Source organism: Oculina patagonica, chromosome 8 (genome assembly GCF_052425735.1).
Source record: "Oculina patagonica isolate OP01 chromosome 8, crgOcupat, whole genome shotgun sequence".
Lineage (NCBI taxonomy): Eukaryota > Metazoa > Cnidaria > Anthozoa > Scleractinia > Oculinidae > Oculina > Oculina patagonica.
Genome location: NC_135765.1, coordinates 3140614 through 3163271, shown reverse-complemented (window position 1 = coordinate 3163271; position 22658 = coordinate 3140614). Strand labels below are relative to the sequence as shown.

Genomic DNA, 22658 nt, shown 5'->3' with positions numbered 1-22658 from the left:
CTCAAGGGGTCTGACATGGCGGCGAAAACCGGAAGTGGAGTTGATTTTTCGTTTGAAACGTTTGACCGCTGGGTACGAGATTGAGTCGAGGTTGTCAGTACCATGTCCCGCTCGGCCAGAGTAGGACGTTCATCCCCAGTCATACAAGATGGCGCGAGGGGAACGGCAAAGTTGGAGGAAAATAATATCAAGGAAGCTTGAAGCCAGAGATCGTGTTGAATGGCACTGCTTTAGAGATATTATCAGGGAACGTAAGTGAATATTTCAGTTCTTCGTTATTGTTCGTATTAGAATGTTACAAGCTTCGCAGCATATTATCGCAAAATTGTGCACAAAGCATATTTTGGTAAGACTAAAAAAACATCATGCATATTTTTCGCGGTTTAAATTACGGAACTGTGCATCCGGAAGCTTACAGCAATCAAAGAGGGATCAAAATAAGTTATTTGATCTAATGTGTCTTAAAAATTCACAAATTATTGCTGCGAAAAGAAAAGATTCAAGCTAGTTACATGACAGTTCATGTAAACAGAGATTTCGTCCTTGAATCGCTTCATTGCATATTTGATATCGATTGCATTCAAGTGACATAGGTTATAAAATCAAATCTGGTTCGGATATAATAAGATTAGCACGTATGTTTCTTTTTTTCTGTTGGTAAGATACTTGTGCATGGAAATCAAGTTGAAAATGAAATATTGAAAAATTGAAATGTAAAAAATTTCTCAAAATTTTAATATTTTTCAACACAGTGTTGACAAATATTGAAATCTGACTTTACCTTCTCCCCCAGAAACCAGCAGAAATTATTTCTGTTGTCATATTTAGCGCTGGCCAAACGGTAATGCAAGTGGATGCAATTACTTGCAAGTTGAACTTGCGTACAAACTTGCATTTGGCAAGTGCATGCAAGTTGTCAGAAAAAGCCATTTCAATGCTACTGCATATGTTGCAATTCAGAACTTGAAGTTAACAGCAAGACTTGTGTTGGGTGGCCAAACAGTGAAAAACTTATGTTGACTTGCGTGCAAATTTGATCTCAACAAAGTTAACGCAATTCATAGCAAGTCAACGCAAGTGCATGCAAGTCCTGGCCTAACGGAGATGCGAGTGGACGCAAGCTGAAAACTTGCGTCTTCATTTGGCCAGGCCGTATCTGGCTCCCAATGTGTAATTAATCATAGCTCAAGTGGTTGAGCATCGCATCTGTATCACAGATGTCGTGGGATCTAATCCTGTTGAAGCCCTGAATTTTTTTCAGGTTTCTTTTCCCCAGTTGCTTAAATTGGTGGAAACACAGTAAGGAATTGTGTCAATGCTTGTTTCTCTATGCCATGCAAATCATTTCATTTATGTGAAAAATATGTTAATCTTGTTAGCTTATCTCTGTGTCCACTTTCAGATGAGAAATTTATCCATGGCAGTAAGTTAATTTTTGAATTTATTTAATTTATCTTACCAAATAGTTTCTTACTTTTTTACTTTTGCATGTTTTATTTTGAACAGACAACAAGTTATTTGAGAATGCAGATACTGCAAAATCAAGAGTGGTTCAACTGGAAATACAAGTCGCTCATATGCAACAGGTTAGCACGTATAGTTGCCACAGAGTATCTGGCAGCTTGTCAGTATGCCTATACAGTCAACTCTCTCTAAGACGGACACCTTCGGGACCGGCCGCAGCTGTCCGTCTTAGAGAGGTGTCCGCCTTTTAGAGAGTCAAGGTAACATGACACCAGTAATTCTGAGATATTAAAGCTAAACCTTTGCACAATGCAACAAATCTTCGCTAACTGCAACAAGACTAAAATAATAAAAGGACTGTATCTGCTTGTTAAAGCAAAAATTGAGAGCTTCTACAAACTGTAATACTGTAAGTAGAAAACGACCTCTTTAGTGTCCATACACGTAGGCAGAGAAGTAATCAGTTAAAGCGTCATTGTTTTTGGTTGGTAAGCTTGGTATACACGTGTCCTTAGGGCGCTGACTAACTTTGCTTTAGGTCGATACGAAGTTTGGAAGTATTTTCACTAATAAAACATGATAAAAAGCACTTCTTAAGTGTCGGTTAATGATTTCAAAGTGTCCATTGTCCGTCTTAGAGAGGTGTCCTTCTTATAGGGAGTTTAGTTACAGTAAAATGACTGAAAAACGGCAGGGACCATCACCAGGTGTCTGTCTTATGGAGGTGTCCGTCTTATGGAGGTGTCTGTTAAGAGAGAGTTGACTGTATATAGAAGCTTGTGGTTCAAAGCCCACGAAACTTTCAGCTTTTCCAACTTTGTTTTGAGCAAGGAAAGACCTTTCTTCACCTTATCTTCGCTTTGTACATATATCCCCCATCCCTACCCTGCTGCCCCAATATGGATCTGCCATTGTACTGGCTAAGGAGTCTTCAAAACAAATCATATAGATATGTTCAGTATGAGTCCCAATCACATTGTAATGCACCTGATAATGTTAAGCCCTGGGGAGAGGGTGTGGATCAGGAAATTGACTCAACCAGCCTTCCCCTGGGAACGGCTTTTGACACTTGGGTGCTGCCCTGGGTTGGGAATTTAACATGGCTGCCATCTCTAACAGAAAATTTTTTTCCAAAGGGGTGGGGATTTGACATTCACTAGGTGCCTAGGGGTGGGAGATTTGAATCTGGCTTCCATGAAAATGTCAAATTTCCCTGGGTCTGCCCCCCTCCCCTCACCCTGGGGCTTAACACTGACAGGTGCCTAAGCTTAAACATGTTGTTTACAACCTGGAATTGACTGCAGCTCCATTTCTTTTCTTCTCCAGGAAAAACTTGAACTTCAAGGACGTGTTCAAGAATTAAGGTATGCAAATGTCATGATTGGTAGTACTGTATTTTCTCAATTAAAAGCCCCCGGCGTTTATTTCAAACTAGGCACTATAGATCCGGCGTTTATTTGAATGGTGCAGTTTATTCGAGCAAAATGTTTATTAAACAAGGGTTTTTAATCATTATTTGTGACATGAATGTATCTTGCCATCATACCTAAAGCATATTACACCTCGAATAAATACCTGAAAGGCTTACTTACCACTCTACCTTGGAGACCTGGCGTTTATTCGGGGCCCGGCGTTTCATCGAGAAAATACGGTACTTGCAAATAAATTTTCAATATTGGTATTAATAATAAATTATTCTTTTGACCAGAATGTAAAGTAATCACTAATAATTTATCAAGTTCTGTCCCAGTATTTTTAAATATTTTGGGACAGCACAGCACATTTTTGTTAAAATACTGATAGCAATTCAAGAAATTAATAAAAAATGTTTTGATCCACATTCTTGGGTCATGTCAACTGACCCACCCCTCCCTTCACATTTGACTTAGCAAATTTCTTTGTTCTGCTTTAGTGTGACAGGCGGAGGGGGAGGGGGTGGATCAGAAAAGGCAGCTGCATTGGAACAAAAACTCTTCAAGTTACAAGAAGAACTTACAGAGCTTCACAGACAGAAAGGAGAGGTAACTCTGATGTATAACTAACTTCTCATTAGCAGCTATCTTTAAAATATTGATTTAAGTTAGCTTATTCTTACTAATTTTCGCGATTTTCGCGATTTCAAAAACGACTGGTCCATAAAACACTGACAAAATCGCGAAATTTGATACACTTTTCCACTAATTTTTCTTGCAATTGCGGAAATTAATACTTGCGAAACTCGGCTCTTGAATTTTTCGCGAATTAAGTACATGTGAAAAATAGTAAGAATAAGGTACTTATAAATAATAAACAAGGAATTGCACGCTATTGACCATCAATTTTGCCCATAGAAAACTCGCAGAACTCAGGCTTATAGTCCAACTGTTTTTAAAATAGAAACACAAGTTGAAGTTTGGTAGGACAAATAAGAAATGTTTCCACAGTTTTTTTAGAACGTCAAATTTATTAGGGGCAATTATCAGACCCGGACAGAAAAGCATTATGTTTGTTTTTATTGTTCACCACTAAAGTTTCTTCTGTGCACCCATTCAAAACATGGTCATCTTGAATATTAATTTTTTTAACCTGTTTGGATGAAAGTCTTAAAAAAGCCAAAATTTAACTAACAAAACATTTTTACAAAGTTTTTTATTTATTTATATCATTATTATAATAATAATTATTAGAATGCTCAGAAGCTGATGGAACTCAACAATACCTTACGACAAAAGGAGCAGGAACTAGCTACCAAAGATGGACAGTGAGTAGAAAAGGGTTTAAATTCCAATAGTCACCAACAAAGGGTAAAGTCTGCATAGTGACCCATCAGGCCAGAGCATTTCCTGGTTTCCATAGCATGAAGGGACGAGGAGTATTTTAGTCTACTCGGCCCTAGACGGGATGCTTGTTGATCACAGGGTTACCCCCAGCAGTAAATTTGCCGGTACCCTTTTAATATACACCTGGTGTCCATTGCACTAACCGTTAGGTCACCATGCCTCCCACAGTCGAACAAAAAGATTTTAGTTATTTCTCAAACGTTTGTGTGACTATACTCTTGTGAAAAAAGAAGACAAAATGCTCCACCAAAATCTCAGAATTAACATAGTAAAAATATAGAGCAGTTTTCAATTGAGTGTCGTAAAACCAAAACCAAAGTAATTACTTTGGCCAATCACAAAGAACACAGACAATCCAGTAAACCAATCAAAACTCGAAGCAAATACATGTCGCCGACACGAAGCGCGGGAAAACGTGCGCGAGCGAGTCACGATTGGTTTTGGTTTTAGTTCTGATTGGCTGAGAAAGTGGCGCGAGATTTTTAAGCCAATCACTGAGCGTAGTAATGCAAAACCAAAGCAAACGCAATTTACTTTCGACACTCAAGTGAAAACCGCTCTATGGAAAGTAGTAAAGGGAGTTTGTATTTTGAGCAGCATGTTTAAAGCAGAAGGTCTGTTAAGAATGTTGGCTGTTTCTGCTATTGTTTCTGCATGAACATTCAGCTCAAAGATGCAATTTCCTTCCCTTGATTTAACTTTATGGAGGTGTGGATGCCTGAATGCATCACTTAGTTGTAAACAAGTGAGATTTATCAATAAGTAACATTTAAAATGTCATCATTGTCATTAATTTTTTTCAGGTTGCAAGATTTAACCATCAATAAAGAATCTGTTGACCAGGAGTGTCAGCACCTTCATCAAAAAATAATGGAATTAGATGCAACTTGTCAGGTAAAATTTGTCGTTCCTGCAGTAAATTATTTATTTATTCCTTAGCAACAATTTACTGTTATGCATGCTGACCACATTAGAGACCACACCTATATAAAGGGAAGCCACGAGCCATGCGGCCCACACTGTCGGAGCTTATCCCAGTTTCTGTAGCGTAAAGTGGCTAGGAATATTTCTACTCCCCCCTTAATGGGATGCTAGTCCATTGCAGGGTACCCCCCCCCCCCCCCAGCATTATGTTGCCAGTATCCATTTATACACCTGGGTGGAGAGAGGCACTATGAGAGTAAAGTGTCTTGCCTAAGAACACAACACAGTGACCCTGGCCGGGCTCGAACTCGGACCCCTTGATCTGGAGTCCGGCGCACTAACCATTAGGCCACCGCGCCTCCCACAAGAGACCACACCTAATTAAACAATTTCACTATTGTGGTAGACTGTCGGTAATGTGTCGCCCCCCCGGCAGTGGCTCATCAGGCCAGAGCTTATCCCGGTTTCTGTAGCATTGAGTGGCTAGGAGTATTTCTACTACCTCCTGGATGAGATGCTAGTCCATCACAGGGTTACCCCCCAGCAGTAAATTTGCTGGTACCCATTTATACACCTGGGTGGAGAGAGGCACTATGAGTGTAACATGTCTACTATGAGAGTAAAGGGCACCAGCCAGGTCTCGAAGCCGAGCTGCTTGATCCGGAGTCCGAGGCACTAACCGTTAGGCCACCGCACCTCCCATGGTCCTTTAGTGTAAGTTGCTGTTGTTTTGGGGGCTAGGGACATTGTTCCTGTTGTTTGTTCTATTTTTCTCTCAAAGGATAGCAAGCCATTCATATGAGGTGTTGCGAGGGCTGCTAACTGACCCCTGACCATCCCTCTGGTGCCCAAAAAAATGTTCTCATCCCACTCCCCCATCCAAACACGACAATCATTACCAGCATGTAAGATTTCCTCTGGATCTAACAAAGTTCTCATTTCAGTATTCCTTTTTTTGTTGTTGTGTAGATGGTAAAAGATGAACTTCAGGCCTTACAGCTTGCTTACTCGGCTTTAGATGAAAAATACAGAAAACTACAAGAAGATAATCAAGATCTTGTGAGTTTATGACAGCTGATAGAATGAATGATTGAATGAATATGCCATTGCAAATAGACCATTTCCGAGTTGCCTTTTGCCTCTGTTTCAAAATGCGTCTTCGTGCAAAACTGTTCATATATATGTAAATGTGTTTGAACTGCATGTCCATTTTCATGCAAATCAAAGTTCATTTGAATGGTTTCATACAAGGAAGTCGTTTTGAAATGAGGCAAAAGTTGACTCGGAAATGGCTTATTGTTTGATTCCTATTTATTTATTTATTTTTTTTAATATTTACTGTTAGCCATTTCCATTCTTTTAAAAGTCTTAGTTAAAATAGGTTTTCTTTCTTAGCAATGTGTGGAAGGGATTTTTCTTAAGGACCCCCCCCCCTCCCCCCAATCTGGAAATTCCAATTAAGTTTCATACATTTCCTTTAGTTAATGTTTTTGGCCTTTGAGACCTCTTCCACCTCCAGGAACTCCCAATCCCCTCTGCAGGGAGTAAAGACATTTTCTGGAACCACACAATGATCTTTTAAGAAAAATTAATTTTTGCTAGTTTGAATTTGCACAGGTATCAAGATGGATGGCGCAAAAAGCAAAAGATGCAGATAAAGTAAATGCTGAAAATGAAACTCAAACAAGGTGATTCAAACAAAAAAGAATTTATTTGGAATTCTTTTTTTCCCAAGAGTTGCCTTTTGGTTAACTTCGTATCCTATTAGAACAGTTATTTAAGAGCAATTTTCACTTAGTGTCAAAAGTAATTCGTGTTTGCTATACTTCTGCATTACTATTCTCTGTGATTAAAAAAAATTCATATCCCTAAGTTCTGAACTACTGTTACTTGGTGTTTTGCTTGTCATCTAAAGCCACTACTGTCTCTCCACAATTAGAAAGGTTTGTTTGAAATTAGTTTGTTTGATTTTATAAGCTTGTTTCAAAAGTAATGGACAAAATGCCTGCATAAACATGTGTTGTTAAAACCCTTGGGTAAGCACGATAATAAACATCACATTGAAACTCATGGCTCTGCCTTGGGAAAAAATGAGATTCTCAGGAACCGAGATTAACTGTTTCCCTTGGGATTAAGTGTTAAATATTTTCATGCATAGGACATACATCTTCATTGTACAACTTGATAATTTTACACATGATAATTTTACTGTAATGCTTGTTTTCTCCCTTAGACGACGACAAGAACAGCTCCAGAGAGCTCTTATAGATGCAGCGAGAGAACAAGTTCATGTAAATATACCAAAGTAGGTCCGACTAGATTATACTGGGCTTATAATACTGCCACCAGATACAGAGTAGCTGTACAACATTTAGGTTTTTCTCTCCAAAGTTTGTATCCCTTCAAAATTTAATTTTAATTGTATCCTAACCGCTTGTAGTTTTTAAATTTAAAGAACCTCTAATGAACAATCGCCTGTATAGATTTGGTGTTAACAAGCTGGAGAAAATTAAATGAAATTCACAGTCAGTAAATGGGTGATCATGCTGACTTCGTACTTTGTAATTTGACTTTCAGTTCTGATCAGCCAGGCATACCATTCTGTGCAATCATATCTGTCCCATCATTTCCTGACAAAAAGTTTGTAAGTACAGTATATAGCAGTCATTTAACATGTTTTTAACATGTTGAAAATATCAGTTTGTGCAGGGTGGATAACTATTATAATTATGGCTTAGTCTGCCTTCAAGCCTAATGGCTTATCAGTATTTATACTCCCCCACCCCTTTATGAGATGCTAGGCCATTGCAGGGTTCCCCCTAGTATTTAATTTGCCAGTGCCCATTTATACACCTAGGTGGAAAGAGACGCGGAGGCATATCAGGCGAGTTTGGTCGAGCCATGGTTCTTATTTTGTGTCAAGCCAAAATACCCATGGCGAGACCAAACGAGCCTGATATGCCGTCGAAGTGTACCAAAAAGGTATGATTAGGAATTAACCGTACCCGAAATTCAGAATTTAGCGAACAATTTGGGAACACCGACCTTACTATGCCAGTCTGAGTACTCATCAGCAAACATCGTGCAGTTGGCGGCCGTGCTCAAGTTTAGTTTTGGCGGGAAAGTTTTTCTCCTTTTTCGACCAGTAAACACCTGTCCATCTAAATTTAAATAACGAGGTTTTGTTTTATTGCACTGGCCATTGTCCTGGTATTTTGTCCTTAATAAGTAGTTTTTTGTGGGGAAGGAGGGGCTTGTTCTTGAGAATTCTGGTCTCATCCTTGTTTGAGAGATTGCTAATGTTCACCTGCCAAAACTAGCCATTGTTGAATTCTATTAATATTTCTTGACAGGATGCCCATGAAGGCGAAGTAAATGCAGCAAGATTCAGTATGTCAGGAAGATTATTTGTAACGGGAGGAGCAGACAGAAGAGTCAAGGTCTGGGAGCAAGTCAATGGTATGACTTAACTCTTACAATTCCATTTGCATGCTTTATTTGTAATTTTACCTGAGGCAGGGTTTTCAAAACAAGCCAGCACCTGCCGAAGTTCCACCAGCTACTTGATATTATGTCGCCGGTTACTTTGGCCATGGCAGTCAGCTTGCGACAAACAAGCTCGGCTTGTCACAGCCGCCTACTCTTCCAGTTGCTGACGCCTACTTCAAAACATTTTAAAACCCCTGCTGAGGTCAGAGGTACAGTGGTCTTGGTTTGCACTGGCCCCTATCATTCAATAAGTCTGTACCCATATACTGCTGGATGGAGAATACTTAACTACGACAATGACTCCAGGTCTACAGGGCTTGAACCCAGACTGCTCGATCTAGAGTCCAGTGTACTAATAACAATATATTAGGCAACCACACCTCCCTGTCTGTGGAGGGTCACTGCAGTGGCCATATAGTTTGTTAGACTCTGGATGAGAACCAGACTAGTGGTATCACTATCCATATGGGATAACTTGGGGTGGACCAGCACTCCTTCCAGCCTGGGAGTTGTAATTCTCTTAGAAACTTTCTGTTACAGGTAGCACAATTTATGCACTGGCAAAATGAAGCACTTGAATATTAAGTTTTTTCACTCAGAGGTTTCTAAGCTGTATGCTACCTCCTCCCTCTTCTCTGTCTTTTTGTGATGTGATGCTATATGATGTTTTTCAAATGCAGGAAACTACACATGTAAAGGTATCATGCACGGCAGTAATGCAGGCATCATGTCGGTACAAATTGACCCTCAGGTGAGGTCCTTATAATACCGTGGGTTCACACTAGAAGCTGTGCATGTAACAAGGGTTATCCACAGTCTGGACATGAAGTTTAAGCAACTACTGCATTAAACATGGACTTTCCCTTTGTCCAAAATTTTTTACGACCATATTTTGAAAAGTGCTGAATGGGAGAGTTTTCTTTCTTCTAAGGAAAGATCTGCTGACTCAGATTCAATGAGTAATTTAAATGTATCCTTTTGTTGATGCAAATGTAATGTCTCAGAAACAAAACCAATACTGGAACAAATCACTTATAAATCAAGCCCTGGTTGTTCAAAAGCTGGATAACACTATCCACCGGATAAATCGCTATCCAGCGGATAAGTGTTAGCAAAACATACTAGGCTATCCACTGGATAGCGATTATTTATCCGGTGGATAGCGTTATCCAGCCTTCGAACAACCGGGGCATGGTAATGACAAGATTGATAAATATCCTAGTTGATTATTTTGTGTATAACTCCCTGCTGATTATCCCCCCACCCCATGTGCAGACCCTTTTGAAGAATTCTAATATAGACAATTCTCCCTGTTGATACTCCGTGTATGATCCCCTGTTCCCCCTAGATAGTTGCCCCCTGCAATTTATTCTCAGTAGACAGGAAGTCCCTATGGACCGCTCATGTCATTTTAACCAATTTTTTTCACTTTCAGGAAAAACTTGTTCTAGCAGGATCTCATGAAGGTGCATGTCGAGTGTGGACACTTGCAGATCAGAGACTTCGGGTGAGTTAAATTCTTCATGGCCAAAAATATCAAACTAAAATAGTCAACTACTACTGCAATTAAAGCTTGTGTTCAAGCCTCGTGGCCTGCCAGTCAAGCCAGCGCTTAACTCCAGTTTCATTAGCATGAAGTGACTTGGGTACTCCCCCCTGGATGGGATGCTTAATTCACTAGTACCCATTTATACAACTGGGCGGAAAGAAGCATATTGAGAGTATTAAATGCCCTACCCAAGAACACAACATAAATCGCCAGCCAGGGCTGGAACCTGAACTGCTTGACTGAGGGTTTAGTGTGTTAACCATTAAGCTACCGTGCCCCTCACACCTTTGCTATTATTTAATCACAGGATTTTTGTTTGCAAAAGTGTGTTGGAAAAAATGAGGTGATTGATTTGTTCCAAATTTGTGTCTATACAGCACACACTCACAGGCCACTCGCAAAAGGTTATGTCTGCAAAATTCTTTGGAGCAGCAACAAAAGTTGTTTCTGGAGGTCATGACAGAACATTAAAAGTCTGGGATCTCAGAAGCAGAGTGTGTAAGTACTGATGTAATTAATGAATTGTGCTACACTCTGTCTTTTTATGGTTGCATGAACTGGCTAACCAGGGAGTAACATCACTTCTACTTACATTATAATTGAGGGGTGTCAAATGGTAAATGCAAGACTCTGTGAGACAGCGAAACTGATATCTTTTCTGCCAGCCTGAGACCTTTTTAGCCTCGCAAAAGAAATCAAGACTCCGAGAATGCGTCAAAGAAAAATTCGAGACAACGACACCCCTGAAATTTGGCTAAATTTTTGCGAGACACACATTTTCTGAAGGACCATTCACCACCCCGTTATTTAAACGATACTTCAGTATTTTTTTTTAATATTTTGTTTAAAATGTGTTTTAGGCACACGGACAATATTTGCTGGGTCAAGCTGTAATGATATTGTCATCAATGAGGGAATTGGGTAAGGAAACAACTACATGTAACTTTAAACTCTCCCAAACTCACAATTAGGTTACATGCGAACCTGGGCTTACAAATAGTCTACCAGTGTATAGTAAAAATATATTATATAACCAAGACTTTTTCAGCAATGTTTACCCCATTGCAACATCTTTTAGGATTGCATGTACCCCTGTAGTGACTAATCAAAACATTATTTGCATTAATTGTTTTTTGACTGGATAATTTTTAAATTTACTTTGTCACATGCAAATGTATTACTTTTAATAGGTTCCCCTTCCCCCTTTCAATGTGCACCCTTTCTAGAAAGCAGGGATACATTTAGTAACCATGCCAACACCTTTGACATGGAGTGTAGGCCTAGCTTTCTACCTTTCTTCTTCTACTTTAAGCACACAGGAATTTACCAATATTATTGATTTTTTTACACATGAAGGTCTCAGGTGGCTAGTGGGCATTTAGACAAGACAGTAAGATTCTGGGATGTAAGGTGAGAAAACGAGTTGTGGATCTATTATTTATTGTTAACATAAATAAACATAATTTTGTTTGAAAATAAATTATTATAAAACTGTATATATGTTTAAATATGGTAGGTTAATCATTATAGCCACAGTGTGCCTTTTTGTTATTACAGTACAGAAGTGATAGAATGATGAGATTAGACAAAAAAAAAATTTAAACCAAGCCAAAATTAAACTTCAACATAATTTTAGTATTGCTATGTACAAAAGCCAGCTTAAAATTGTCTAGTGAATTTTTAGCTTCTCATTTGTTTAAAATTATCCCTCCTTGTCTAAAGTTTCAATTATTATAATTTTTTATTGTTTGTATTTTCTGCATTTCCTCCGATCCTCCCCAAATCTTGTCTCTATTTGTTGTTTTTTGATCAATTTTTACTCCTTTAGTGTAATTGCTTTTTTAAAATTTGAGTTCATTTTTCTTTTGAGGTTTCCTCTGTTTTAGAGATAATTTTCTACAATGCAAAAAATATCGAGGCACAGATCCTTTAAAACCAAGTTGTTATTCATGATACCAAGAACATGCATATTGGCAAATCTATTATTATCAATGATAAAAGCTTCTTGCTAAAAGCATAGTTAGTCTGCCTTTTGTCTCATAAAACATTAAAGTTGTATTTTTCCATTTTTTTGTTATAATTTGTTGTTATCATGAGTGTATTTTTCAAAGTATGATATTTTAGTGAGCAAAATTTGACAATATTCTGTATATACCGGTAGTCATAAATTCAAATCATTGAGTTATTTTTTCAAAAATAGCTCAATTTAGTCGGCGTGATGTTCCCAAGGCCCTGTGATCAGTGAAGTATGTTTGTTTGTCACACCAATCAGATTTCAGGTACTATCAAAACCAATCAAATTGAAGTTTATAAAGGGGAAGCAATCTGACACGGTTGTAATGAGCGATTTTGTTCAAAGATTTTAGATTTGTAGGAGACGGAATTGGTGAGTGGCGAATTAACCCTGGATTAAAAACGTGTTTTTCGTAACGCTCGCCTCCCGGGGCTCGCCTGCTTACAACGCACACGCCGTCAGCAAAAGGCCCAACACAAGAGTCGAAGACATGGAAACTGGAAAGGAATCTTCTTTAGATTCCCTAATATTACTGATTCCGCCGGCGCCAACTCCAAACTTCCGTAAATAAACAAATGGCAACTAGACGGGATGGCGCGGCACAAGGTTGCATTGGAAGTAAACGTGTTTTATTTCTTGTGAATTTGCCATAAAGTTCTTAAAACCTAAATTATTCTTGGTTGAAACTTGTCTTCATTAATAACACAGATAACGGCATCAATTGTTATTACAGCTTTAGAGAAGTTATACAACTGGCCAAAATTTGCATATGTCAAAAGAAATTTGAAACCTTTCGAATAACTCCAGCGTAAACCTAAATTTAACACATCGCTGCACACAAGTATCCGATTGAGATTCTTTCATACACATGTAACTGGGTTTTTCAAAAGAAAACTAAATGACAGAGTGAACTTTAAGATCATGGCACAAACGATCGTTATGCGTGACACTTCACACGTGCTTCATGTTTGTCCTAAGAACGCCTGATTGCAAGTTATGTTTGTCCATTTTTTTTCGGCGGTTATTTTAGCTTCTTGCTCAATTCACCAATTCAGAAGTGGCGTTTGTGTTTATACCTTTAAAACATCTCGTTCAATCATCAAATGAACCGGTATTGGTATTAACTTGGCTGTTAAAGGCAACTACGATCGATAGCAAAAACAGAATAAGAGCGTGCCATTCCGTGACAATATGATAACTCAATTAGTTCTTGTTTGTTGAATAAAATTTATGTTGTAAATGAACCAAAATCTTTGTTGAACAGTTCTGACAGGAAACAAATACTCCAGGTGTACTGCCCTTTATTTTAATGACTATTAAGCATGTTAAATGGAGACATGGCTTTTTCGAGAAAAACAAAGGTATCATGTTACAAAAGTGAGAAAAACAATAGTATCATGTTACAGTGTTTGGCAAAAAAGCCAAAAGTATATAATTACATTAGTTCTTACTTGTTTTTCCATTAAATGATGAAAATTTACGTATTGAATAAAACAGTTCTGATGTACATGTATCAAAGTGCACGTAAAAAATATTTTGTTTGCAAGCAAATTTTGTGCAAAAAAGTGACTCCGTGGGCCGCTATACACAAATAGCTCAAGCCATGACATAAACCATCCCAACAGAACAATCACCCAGTCTCACCCCAAGCCACCCCATAAATTGAAAAAATAACTCCTGCACGCTTAGCATGGCTATGTTTTTTACTAAGCATGTGTTTGGGGCATCGGGACGTGACAAAAGTGCTGTCCGATATCCCGGGGCTAGTGAAATGATTCGTTGGGCTAGTGCCTTTTGATCAGGGGTTGCCCGATGGGCAAGCTACATTGTTTTTATTTCCTGATGACAACCTTCCGAAATAAGTATGCATCAGACAATTCATAAGGAAAAACAGGACTCAAAATTGCAACTAACTGGTTGCCAAAGCGACCAAAATGTAGTCACCTTGGTGACTACATTTCTCTGTGTTAAGATGAATAACAGAAATTTTCTCAGGTATTATGTCATAGAAAATCGCATTGGAAAATCTTTGCTTCTTTGCCATTCAAAATAAGAAAAGAAGTCATAATGCTCCATCCAGTCTTTTGCTTTGCCGTAAAATAGTCCATCACTTCCGAAAACTTGCAAATGGCAACTGTGTTTGAAATCGCCCTATAATGCATTGAAACCCTTGAGCATTGGGTGCACCATGTACGATCATGTCTCTTGAAACGCATTGCTATCAAGGATCCTTCACACATTAGCTACAGAGTTAGTTGCCACAAAATCTTATATACTGTGTTTGTTTAAGCCTTGAAGTAAGTGTTTTAGTTTATATTTTTATGTTATTTGCCATTTATGGTCTTCAAAAGTAGTAAGAACAATTTTTAGAGCATGTGCAACCTTCTGTATGCACATTTGCATATAGTTAATTATGCAAATTACCATCAGGCTAGCTCTTAAAAACTTTGGGCTAGTAAGATAAAAGAAAAGCTTGCCTGAAGGGCAAGCTGAGATTTTTATTTTCATCTCACCCTGGGCATATCAAAGAACATCTGCTTTTTCCATAAAAATTATCTAAAACTTACATCTTAATTTTAACTGTCAGCTGGTAGGGCTGTTATTTAAACCTGGCAGCTGAGGAAAAAGCCTTAATGGTTAAACTTCCTTAATCTACATGTGTCTTTTCTGGTATTATTGGATTCTGTGCAATAAAACAACAAAGTTCTCAAATGGAATATTAAAATTATAATATGTTTCTGACGTCTTGACAGTCCCTGATTTTTGTTTGCTGTTCTAGAATTAATTATATTTGTGATGAAAAAAATTGTTAGATTTTTATTGCTAAATATTCAAAGCTCCTTTTTAGAATTTGATGCAGGCAAGTGGGATCAGGTGCCAGACAGCTAAACTTTCAAAACAAATGTTATTTTATTTATTCCTGTAATGCTGAATCAGGGATGTCGCTAAGGGCCAGCTGCCGGCTAATTTAACAGGCTGAAATAGAACTTAAATCCGGCTGAAATTTCACATAAAAACAAAGACTTAGGTAAACTTTTAGAGCTGCTATGGCCAGAAAAGCCAGCTGGCTTGTTGATGAGCCGGCTTATTGTTTTCTTAGCTACCTCCCTGCTGAATATTACACAATTGAAAATAAGAAAATTGAAAATAAGTCAAGGGTTTTCTCCTTGCCTTAATTGAGTTGGTGAATTACTGGTATTTCCAAATAAGGCAAAAACAGATTGTTTTTAGCTCGCTTTAGCTTGCATCCAAACAATTTGTGATATAGTGAAGAAGCATTAGCCTAAACTTTCAGAACTAGAGGTTGTAATATTGAGGAGGAACAAGCAAAAAATGCTTGAAAACTTAGATAGTGCCCTGTTTTTCACTGCCATTCCAATTTATCTCCTTGGATTTATTGGAAATGTCTTGGTGATCCGGATTGTGCACAAAACACCAGCAATGCACTCAACAACAAATTTTCTTTTGGTTAACCTGGCTGTTGCTGATGCTATCACCATTTTGCTAAGACCATTGTATTCGTCTTCCCGTCACATTAATGGTCGAAATCTAAGTAATGACGTTGGGAAATTTATATGCAAGCTCACAGCTTTCATTGAAATATCCATAATGGCTTCATCCTTCACTCTAACCGTGCTAGCAGTTGAAAGATATCACGCTTTACTGAAACCCTTAAGAACAAGATACCGGTTAACTGCCGACAACATCAAACAAGCCATTGCTCTCATCTGGATCTCAAGTTTTCTCATTTGTTTGCCAGCCTTTGTCTTTCTTGAATGGAGAGAGTCCCTCACAACATGTGTTGGCCCATGGACCTTACACATGAACAAAAAAGCAAAGCTTACTTTGTCATTAACTCAGTATTCAGTACATATCTTCCACTGACTATAATGACGTATTGCTATGGATCCTTAATAAAAGGTCTGTACTTTACCAACACAATTTGCGCAGAGCCAGTTGTGATTGAAGAAAGCAGCTCAGAAAAAAAGACACTTGTTATCACATGCATCTTAGCAACTGCTGGATTGTTTGTTTGTTTTGTACCAAGTGTAGTTTTTTACACATTTGTAGTATCGAAACCTTATGGTCAGGTAGATTTGAAGTTGTATTCTGATCTTTCTGCAGTGTTCGCTTTTCTGTTCATATGTAGTCTCTGTTTTAATCCAATGTTATATGCTTTTCGGAGTACAAATTTTCGAGATGGGTTTAAACGCATCATATTCTGCTGCAGTCCTACACCACAAAATCACAACATTTGAAGTAAAATGATTTTATCTTGGACTGTACCATTCACAAAACAGTTGGACATTTTTGTATTACATTTCTATCATAAAAATTTTGTATAAAGTGATCTTGTTTTAGTTCTATTAGAAGTTACCTAGCTGGTTCAATATTTATGCAGTTGATCTTATATAGTTAGTCATAGTTAGTCCCCTCTAATTAAACTATGAACTCGTTGATAAAAACTGTACTAATTAACTACTGACAATCATTCTTAATGTGTTGTGCACAGCATATATTGGTCTACAGTAGGGCATGATGATATTTTCAATTTATTTTTAGAGAATAGTAGAAAGTCTATTTAACATATGTAGGGAGATTTTATCACTTGATACACTACAGACAACATGATTTTTCATTCTTTGTAACAGTAACTTCAAGTTTGAACTTTTCAAGACATTTTTTAAAACAAAATGTAAAATAAATAAAGTGAATTGACTATGATAACTCTAGTGTGGTTTTAAAACTGTTTTGTTTAAATTTCTATCATGTCCTTCTAAGAAAAAATAAATAAATTTAGCCTGAACCTGCGAGCATCCAACACAGTAACAATAGGTCAGGTGAGCCACAATATTAAAATCTTAAAAGAGAATGGAAGGCCCAACTATGTTTTGGTCTGGGTATGAAAATTGCACAGCAACCCCCCCCCCACCCCACACACACACACACACACACACACACACACACACACACACACACACACACACCACCACCACCACCACCACCACCAACTTTACCCACACCAATTACCAATTTTCCAAGGATTTATGACTCACCGCATCCCACCAGGAACCAGGCAAGGTTTTGCTTTTCCTTATTCTTACTTTGCATTACATATTTAATATTTTATTTTTCCAGATCTGAGAATCAATCAAGTGTTGGAGAAATAACACTTCAAGGGAAAATAACATCATTAGATTTATCTCCAGGTACATTTAGTCATGCTTACCTTAAGATACTTGTAAATACTGGTTCTGAATTTTATTGTTAATTAGTTACATGTACGTAGTCAACATTAGCAGCTTGGCCAGTTCGTTTCACATTGAAAGTAGAATGAAATGTGTTGTTCCAAAAAATATCCATACCCCTCCCATGGAAGGTTTTTTGGTTTGAATCCCCCCACCCCTCTGGAAATTCCAGTTAAGCCCCAAACTTTTCATTAAAAATTTGGGATTTTGAGACCCTCACCCCCTCAGAATTTCCAATGACCTTCCTTGGGATGGGTATGAATATTTCCTGGAACTGCACAATCGGGCTCATTATATGTTAATAAAGGTTGCTTTATTTTCATTATTTCTTACAGACAACAACTATATGTTAGCGAGTGCAAGAGACGACACAGTTAAGTTGCTGGACTTGAGAATGAACCAGGTCATGTCGACATGTAGGTGGGTGATACAGACTTCTATTTTTGGCATTGGCATCATCGTTATTGTTATTGTTTAAGACGCAGGTGCTCGACCCTGCAGGGAGGGGAGGGGAGTTGGTTCTATGATGAACATGACAGACAGAGATACAAAGGTTTTTTATGGTTGGATATTAGCAATTTTTGGTCTTATAACATTGCATCTACGTTCTGGTTTCAGCTGAGTTGTATTCCAAAAGAAATACGTTTTTCAATTAGAGGGCATTTCTAGAATAACAAATTTATTAAAAATCTTTTTTTATTTCCTTCCAGCGCTGATGGCTTTAAAGTTGCAATGGATTATACAAGAGCATCCTTCAGGTAACTTGTTACAAATCAAAGACCAAGCTCGCATTTCTAATTCTCCATACTGTTTGTCTTATAATTATTTATAATTAACTTTCAATATTGCTTCTGAGAATTTGGCGAACCCTTAAAATCTTCTGATGACTCAAACTAAAAGTTTTTTCCTTTTGATTTGCTTCACTCAGTCCAATAACAATATTATCGTTAATTTTTTTTTGTACCCCCAATTTCTCAAACTTCGATTTCTGATGAATGAATGTGATGAGTGAATGATATAGGTGCTTATATAGTGCATTTACAAAGCTCAATCACTTCACAATTAGAATTTTATTGGATGAGACCGGACATCAGCATATATCAGGTGCCTTTGGCAGCCACTTGCTGTCCATGTATATGATCTCACCACACCACCCAACCCATAGATAAATGTGAAATTTATAGAACAGACCACAACACCGGGAACTTCATGCCCTACTCTTCACGATGAGTGTGTGGGTTATTTAACGTCCCCTGCTGATTATAATGTTCACTGAAAATACAGGAAACGGGGCCTATGGTTTATCGTCCTTTCCCGAGATGACTAGAATGCCTAACCATTTGCAGATGTAATTACAAAGGCAGCACGTTCTCCTCAATTATTTTAAGAACTTGAGTGTTGGTCCGGTCTGGGAGTCGAACCCGAGACCTCACGCACGGCAGTCCGGACTCTTATCACTGAGCTAACCGGTCGGCTGATAACAATTTTCTTTTCCCTCAGGGGTTTGAGAAATCAGGATTCCATGGTAGACTATTCCCTCTCAGTTACTTTCGGGTTTGATAGAAAAAGTGCAGAAAGCTTGCAGTCTAATTATAAGTTCTTTTTTCACAGTCCAGATGGCCAGTATGTGATATGTGGCTCTCATGATGGAAGTATTTTTGTATGGAATGCCACAACAGCAAAACTAGACAAGACTCTTAAAGAACACAAGTAAGAATATTGCTTTAGAAAAAAAAAAAGATAAAAAAAAGATAAGATTTTATTTACCTCTCCAAAAATGGTTTTTCAGGGCAAATTACAATAAAATGTTAAAAATGTACAGCTAAAAAATAAAATCATTCTAAATATTAAAAAGGGTTTCGTTTAAAAGGGTTCTATGTTTCAATAAAATTCTTCCAAGCGCGACGTTTTTCAAAGAAAAAAGAAGATATTTTCAATTTATTTTGAAATCCAAACAAACGCTCATTGTACGCTCAATTTTAAATCCATACAAACTCTTATAGTACGCTTCGGCTACTTCGGCTTTAGAAGTCTGTGATCAAAATAAAAAATAATTAATAAATTTAGAATAGAAGAAAAAGAAATGCCTACAACAGTTTCTTTGACTGCTAGTGTTACTTATTAGTGGATTAATATTTATAAAATGGAATCCATCTCAAGTTGTCAATGATAAATAATTTATTATAGTGATGTGACCGCAGGTAGCCGAAGCGTACTATAAGAGTTTGTATGGATTTAAAATTGAGCGTACAATGAGCGTTTGTTTGGATTTCAAAATAAATTGAAAATATCTTCTTTTTTCTTTGAAAAGCTTCAATAAAGTTTAAAACCTTACTTGGTGTCCCTTTTTTGTTTGTTCAAGTGCTTCGGAAAGCCATATGCGCATTATTTTCCTTTCAGTGGTCTCTCTCACACTAAAAGAGACAAACTTGTCTCTCTTTTCAATTTCAAGTTTTTTTTAAATCCATACAAATGCTCATTTTACACTCAATTTTAAATCGATACAAACTCTTATAGTACACTTTGGTTACCAGGGCCGTACCTAGGACTTTTTGTCTGCGGGGGCAAACACTGCTTAACTCCACTGCGGGGGCAAACTCCAATATTGCTACAAGAAATAGCCCAGCAAAATCAAACACTATATTAAAAATTTAGTTTTCCTGGTGGGGGCAACTGATCCCCCCCCCCTGCCCCCCTGCCAGGTACGGCCCTGGTTGCCTGTGGTGTGATATTCACATGATATGACTGTAGTATGGCTCTTGTCTTGTTAATTACACTAACTTTTTATTCAACAGTTCTTCAGTAGTCGTGTGTGCATGGCACCCTGACGGCTCAAGCATCATCAGCTGTGATCGAAATAAGCGTGCAATTATCTGGACAAACAGATACTGAGGTCACGCTCTCCTACAGTGGACGGCATGCTCCCAGGGGGGGGGGGGTACTCCAGCTTGTAAATGACAGGGATGATTGAATGGAGGCAAAACTCAGGACCCAAAAAAATCCCTAAGTCTTCCAAGACCTTCCAACATTACCCAAAAAAATCCCTGGACCAAAAATAACCCCCCAAAAAATCCTTTGTCAAATTACCCCTAAATTGCCAAAAGGGGCAATAAGATAACACAAAAAAAAAACATAAAAAATTGAATGCTTGCGTTTGTTTATTCATCATACCATGAAAATGCCAAGGCCGCGCCAAGGCACTTGAGTTCATTTTTAATACCCAAAAAAATCCCCTATTTAAATCAAGTCACCCAAAAAAAATACTTGCAAAATTTTCCAACCCAAAACAATCCCAGAATCGAAAATTTCAAACCCAAAAAAATCCTTCAATCATCCCCGTCATTTACAAGCCGGAGTACCCCCCTGGGGGCATGCTCTTCGAACAAAAAAGCAATACCAGCAGCTGATACCATTTTGTACAAGGCACAGCAAAGAAAGGAAGAACAGACTTGTGCTAGTAAAAATAAAAATTTCAAAGATTACAATAATTGTAGAAGAATTATTCTTTGGCAAGGTTGTTTTAGATCTAACAGAAATATATTAATAACTTAACTAAAGACGACTTTTTAAAAGAAAGGTTGATATTAGATAGTTTGTTGTAAGAAGTAATTTTTTGTGTTCAAGAAATAAATTCCATTAGAGAGTAGTCCCCTAAAACTAGATGGCACAAGTTTATTATATTTCCTTGAATGTCAGTCCTTGTTCAAAGGACATTATATATAATGCTATCCACATAAACAAACTATGCTAGGCACTGGAAAGTGATTTATCTGGTGGATAGGGTTATTTATACTTTGAACAACCGGATCTTGTATAATAGTTGACTTTTACAAAGGTTAAAGGAACGTTCTTTAGAATTCCAAGAGGGGGGCAAAGGGTTTATGCGTGACGCATTAAAAAAGGACAAAAATGAGACCGTGACGCGTGAAAATAGTTAGAAAAGACGCGTGATCCGTGAATTCTGTTGTTTCAAGTATACATGACACGTGAAGTTGGTTAAAAAATTGTGCGTGAAACGGGATCACAATCCCCCCTTTGCTGCCCTCTTCCAAAAGTGAAAAAACCAGTAACAAAGTAGGCATTTCTACTCTGTCACAATCTACAATACATGCTAACAAAATTAATTAGAGATTGTCGTAGTTTAATGGCTTGTTTGATGAAACTATATGGAAATTATCAAATTGATAATAATAAATTAAGATTGACATTCTTGAAATATAGGATGCTCATTAAAATTTCTGTAAGTATCTATCATTTGAGACCCTCCTGTGTAACAACCCAGGGTGTGGAAGAGGGGGTACTACAGGAAAAAATGACAAGGAGGTAGGAAGGACATTATTTTAAAACATGTACATATTTGCAATTTTGGAGGTAGTTTTGTGTCCTTAAATTTCTTTCGGTACTTTTTTCTGCCAGGTTTTGCATTGTAAAAAAAAGAAGCATTTTTATTATTTTGATAATTTTTTGACATGTTTGATACACAGTTTTTTTAGGGTTACAAGGTAGTAATTTGGGGGTCTATTTTTGTCCAGTAAGTGTTTTTCTGGGAGGGTGTGTTAAAGTCATGGCTTCATTTCCACCTTCTGTCACTTTCATCCTCAGTACCCCCTGGAATTTTGTGCCATTAGGCTTAATATAATAATAATGTGCAGTCCCAATATAAATACAGTTGAATCCCGATAAGTCGAACCCTCAGTAACTCGAACTCCCGTTAACTCGAACCTTTTTCGATTCCCCTTCAGGTCATTTTCTTACTAATCGTACCCTCGATAACACGAACTCCCGATATCTCGAACCTTTTTCGATTTCTCTTGAAGGTTCGAGTTATCAGGATTTGACTGTGTACCTTTTCCCCTTACCTGTCTCCTAATACATTTCTTACAGTAAATTCAAGTGAAGTAAAAATTAAATTTCTCTCCGAAAATGTACTTGTAAAGTACACAGGGAAAAGTATGGAAATGTAGTGTCTGGCTATTCTTGTTAAAGCCAGGGAATTGTAGGCCACTGCAGGCTTTGATAACAAGTGATAATGACTGTCTTAATATGGCCAATGAAAATTGTTTTCAGCAAAATGAAGTATAGAAAAATTTAAAGCTTAAATTGACCACTTTTCATTATTTTGAACTGTTTTCTGGTCAGTTAAAAGTCAG

At 37.6% G+C, this 22658-nt stretch overlaps 1 protein-coding gene and 1 pseudogene across 1 annotated transcript; both read left to right on the top strand.

The window, feature by feature from the left end:
• The first annotated feature begins 137 nt into the window (after window positions 1-137).
• Window positions 138-20526, top strand: LOC144662342 (autophagy-related protein 16-like). The gene is made up of 21 exons (XM_078523131.1): window positions 138-251; window positions 1507-1586; window positions 2791-2828; window positions 3377-3485; window positions 4131-4204; window positions 5087-5177; window positions 6177-6266; window positions 6825-6895; window positions 7441-7512; window positions 7785-7851; window positions 8561-8666; window positions 9377-9447; window positions 10132-10203; window positions 10623-10743; window positions 11106-11166; window positions 11602-11655; window positions 17399-17469; window positions 17844-17928; window positions 18219-18266; window positions 19120-19218; window positions 20304-20526. The coding sequence occupies exons 1-21, from the start codon at window positions 149-151 to the stop codon at window positions 20398-20400; spliced, it is 1680 nt and encodes a 559-aa protein (XP_078379257.1). The 5' UTR covers window positions 138-148; the 3' UTR covers window positions 20401-20526.
• On the top strand, window positions 15593-16518 carry LOC144664498 (galanin receptor 2b-like; annotated as a pseudogene).
• Window positions 20527-22658: the final 2132 nt, after the last annotated feature.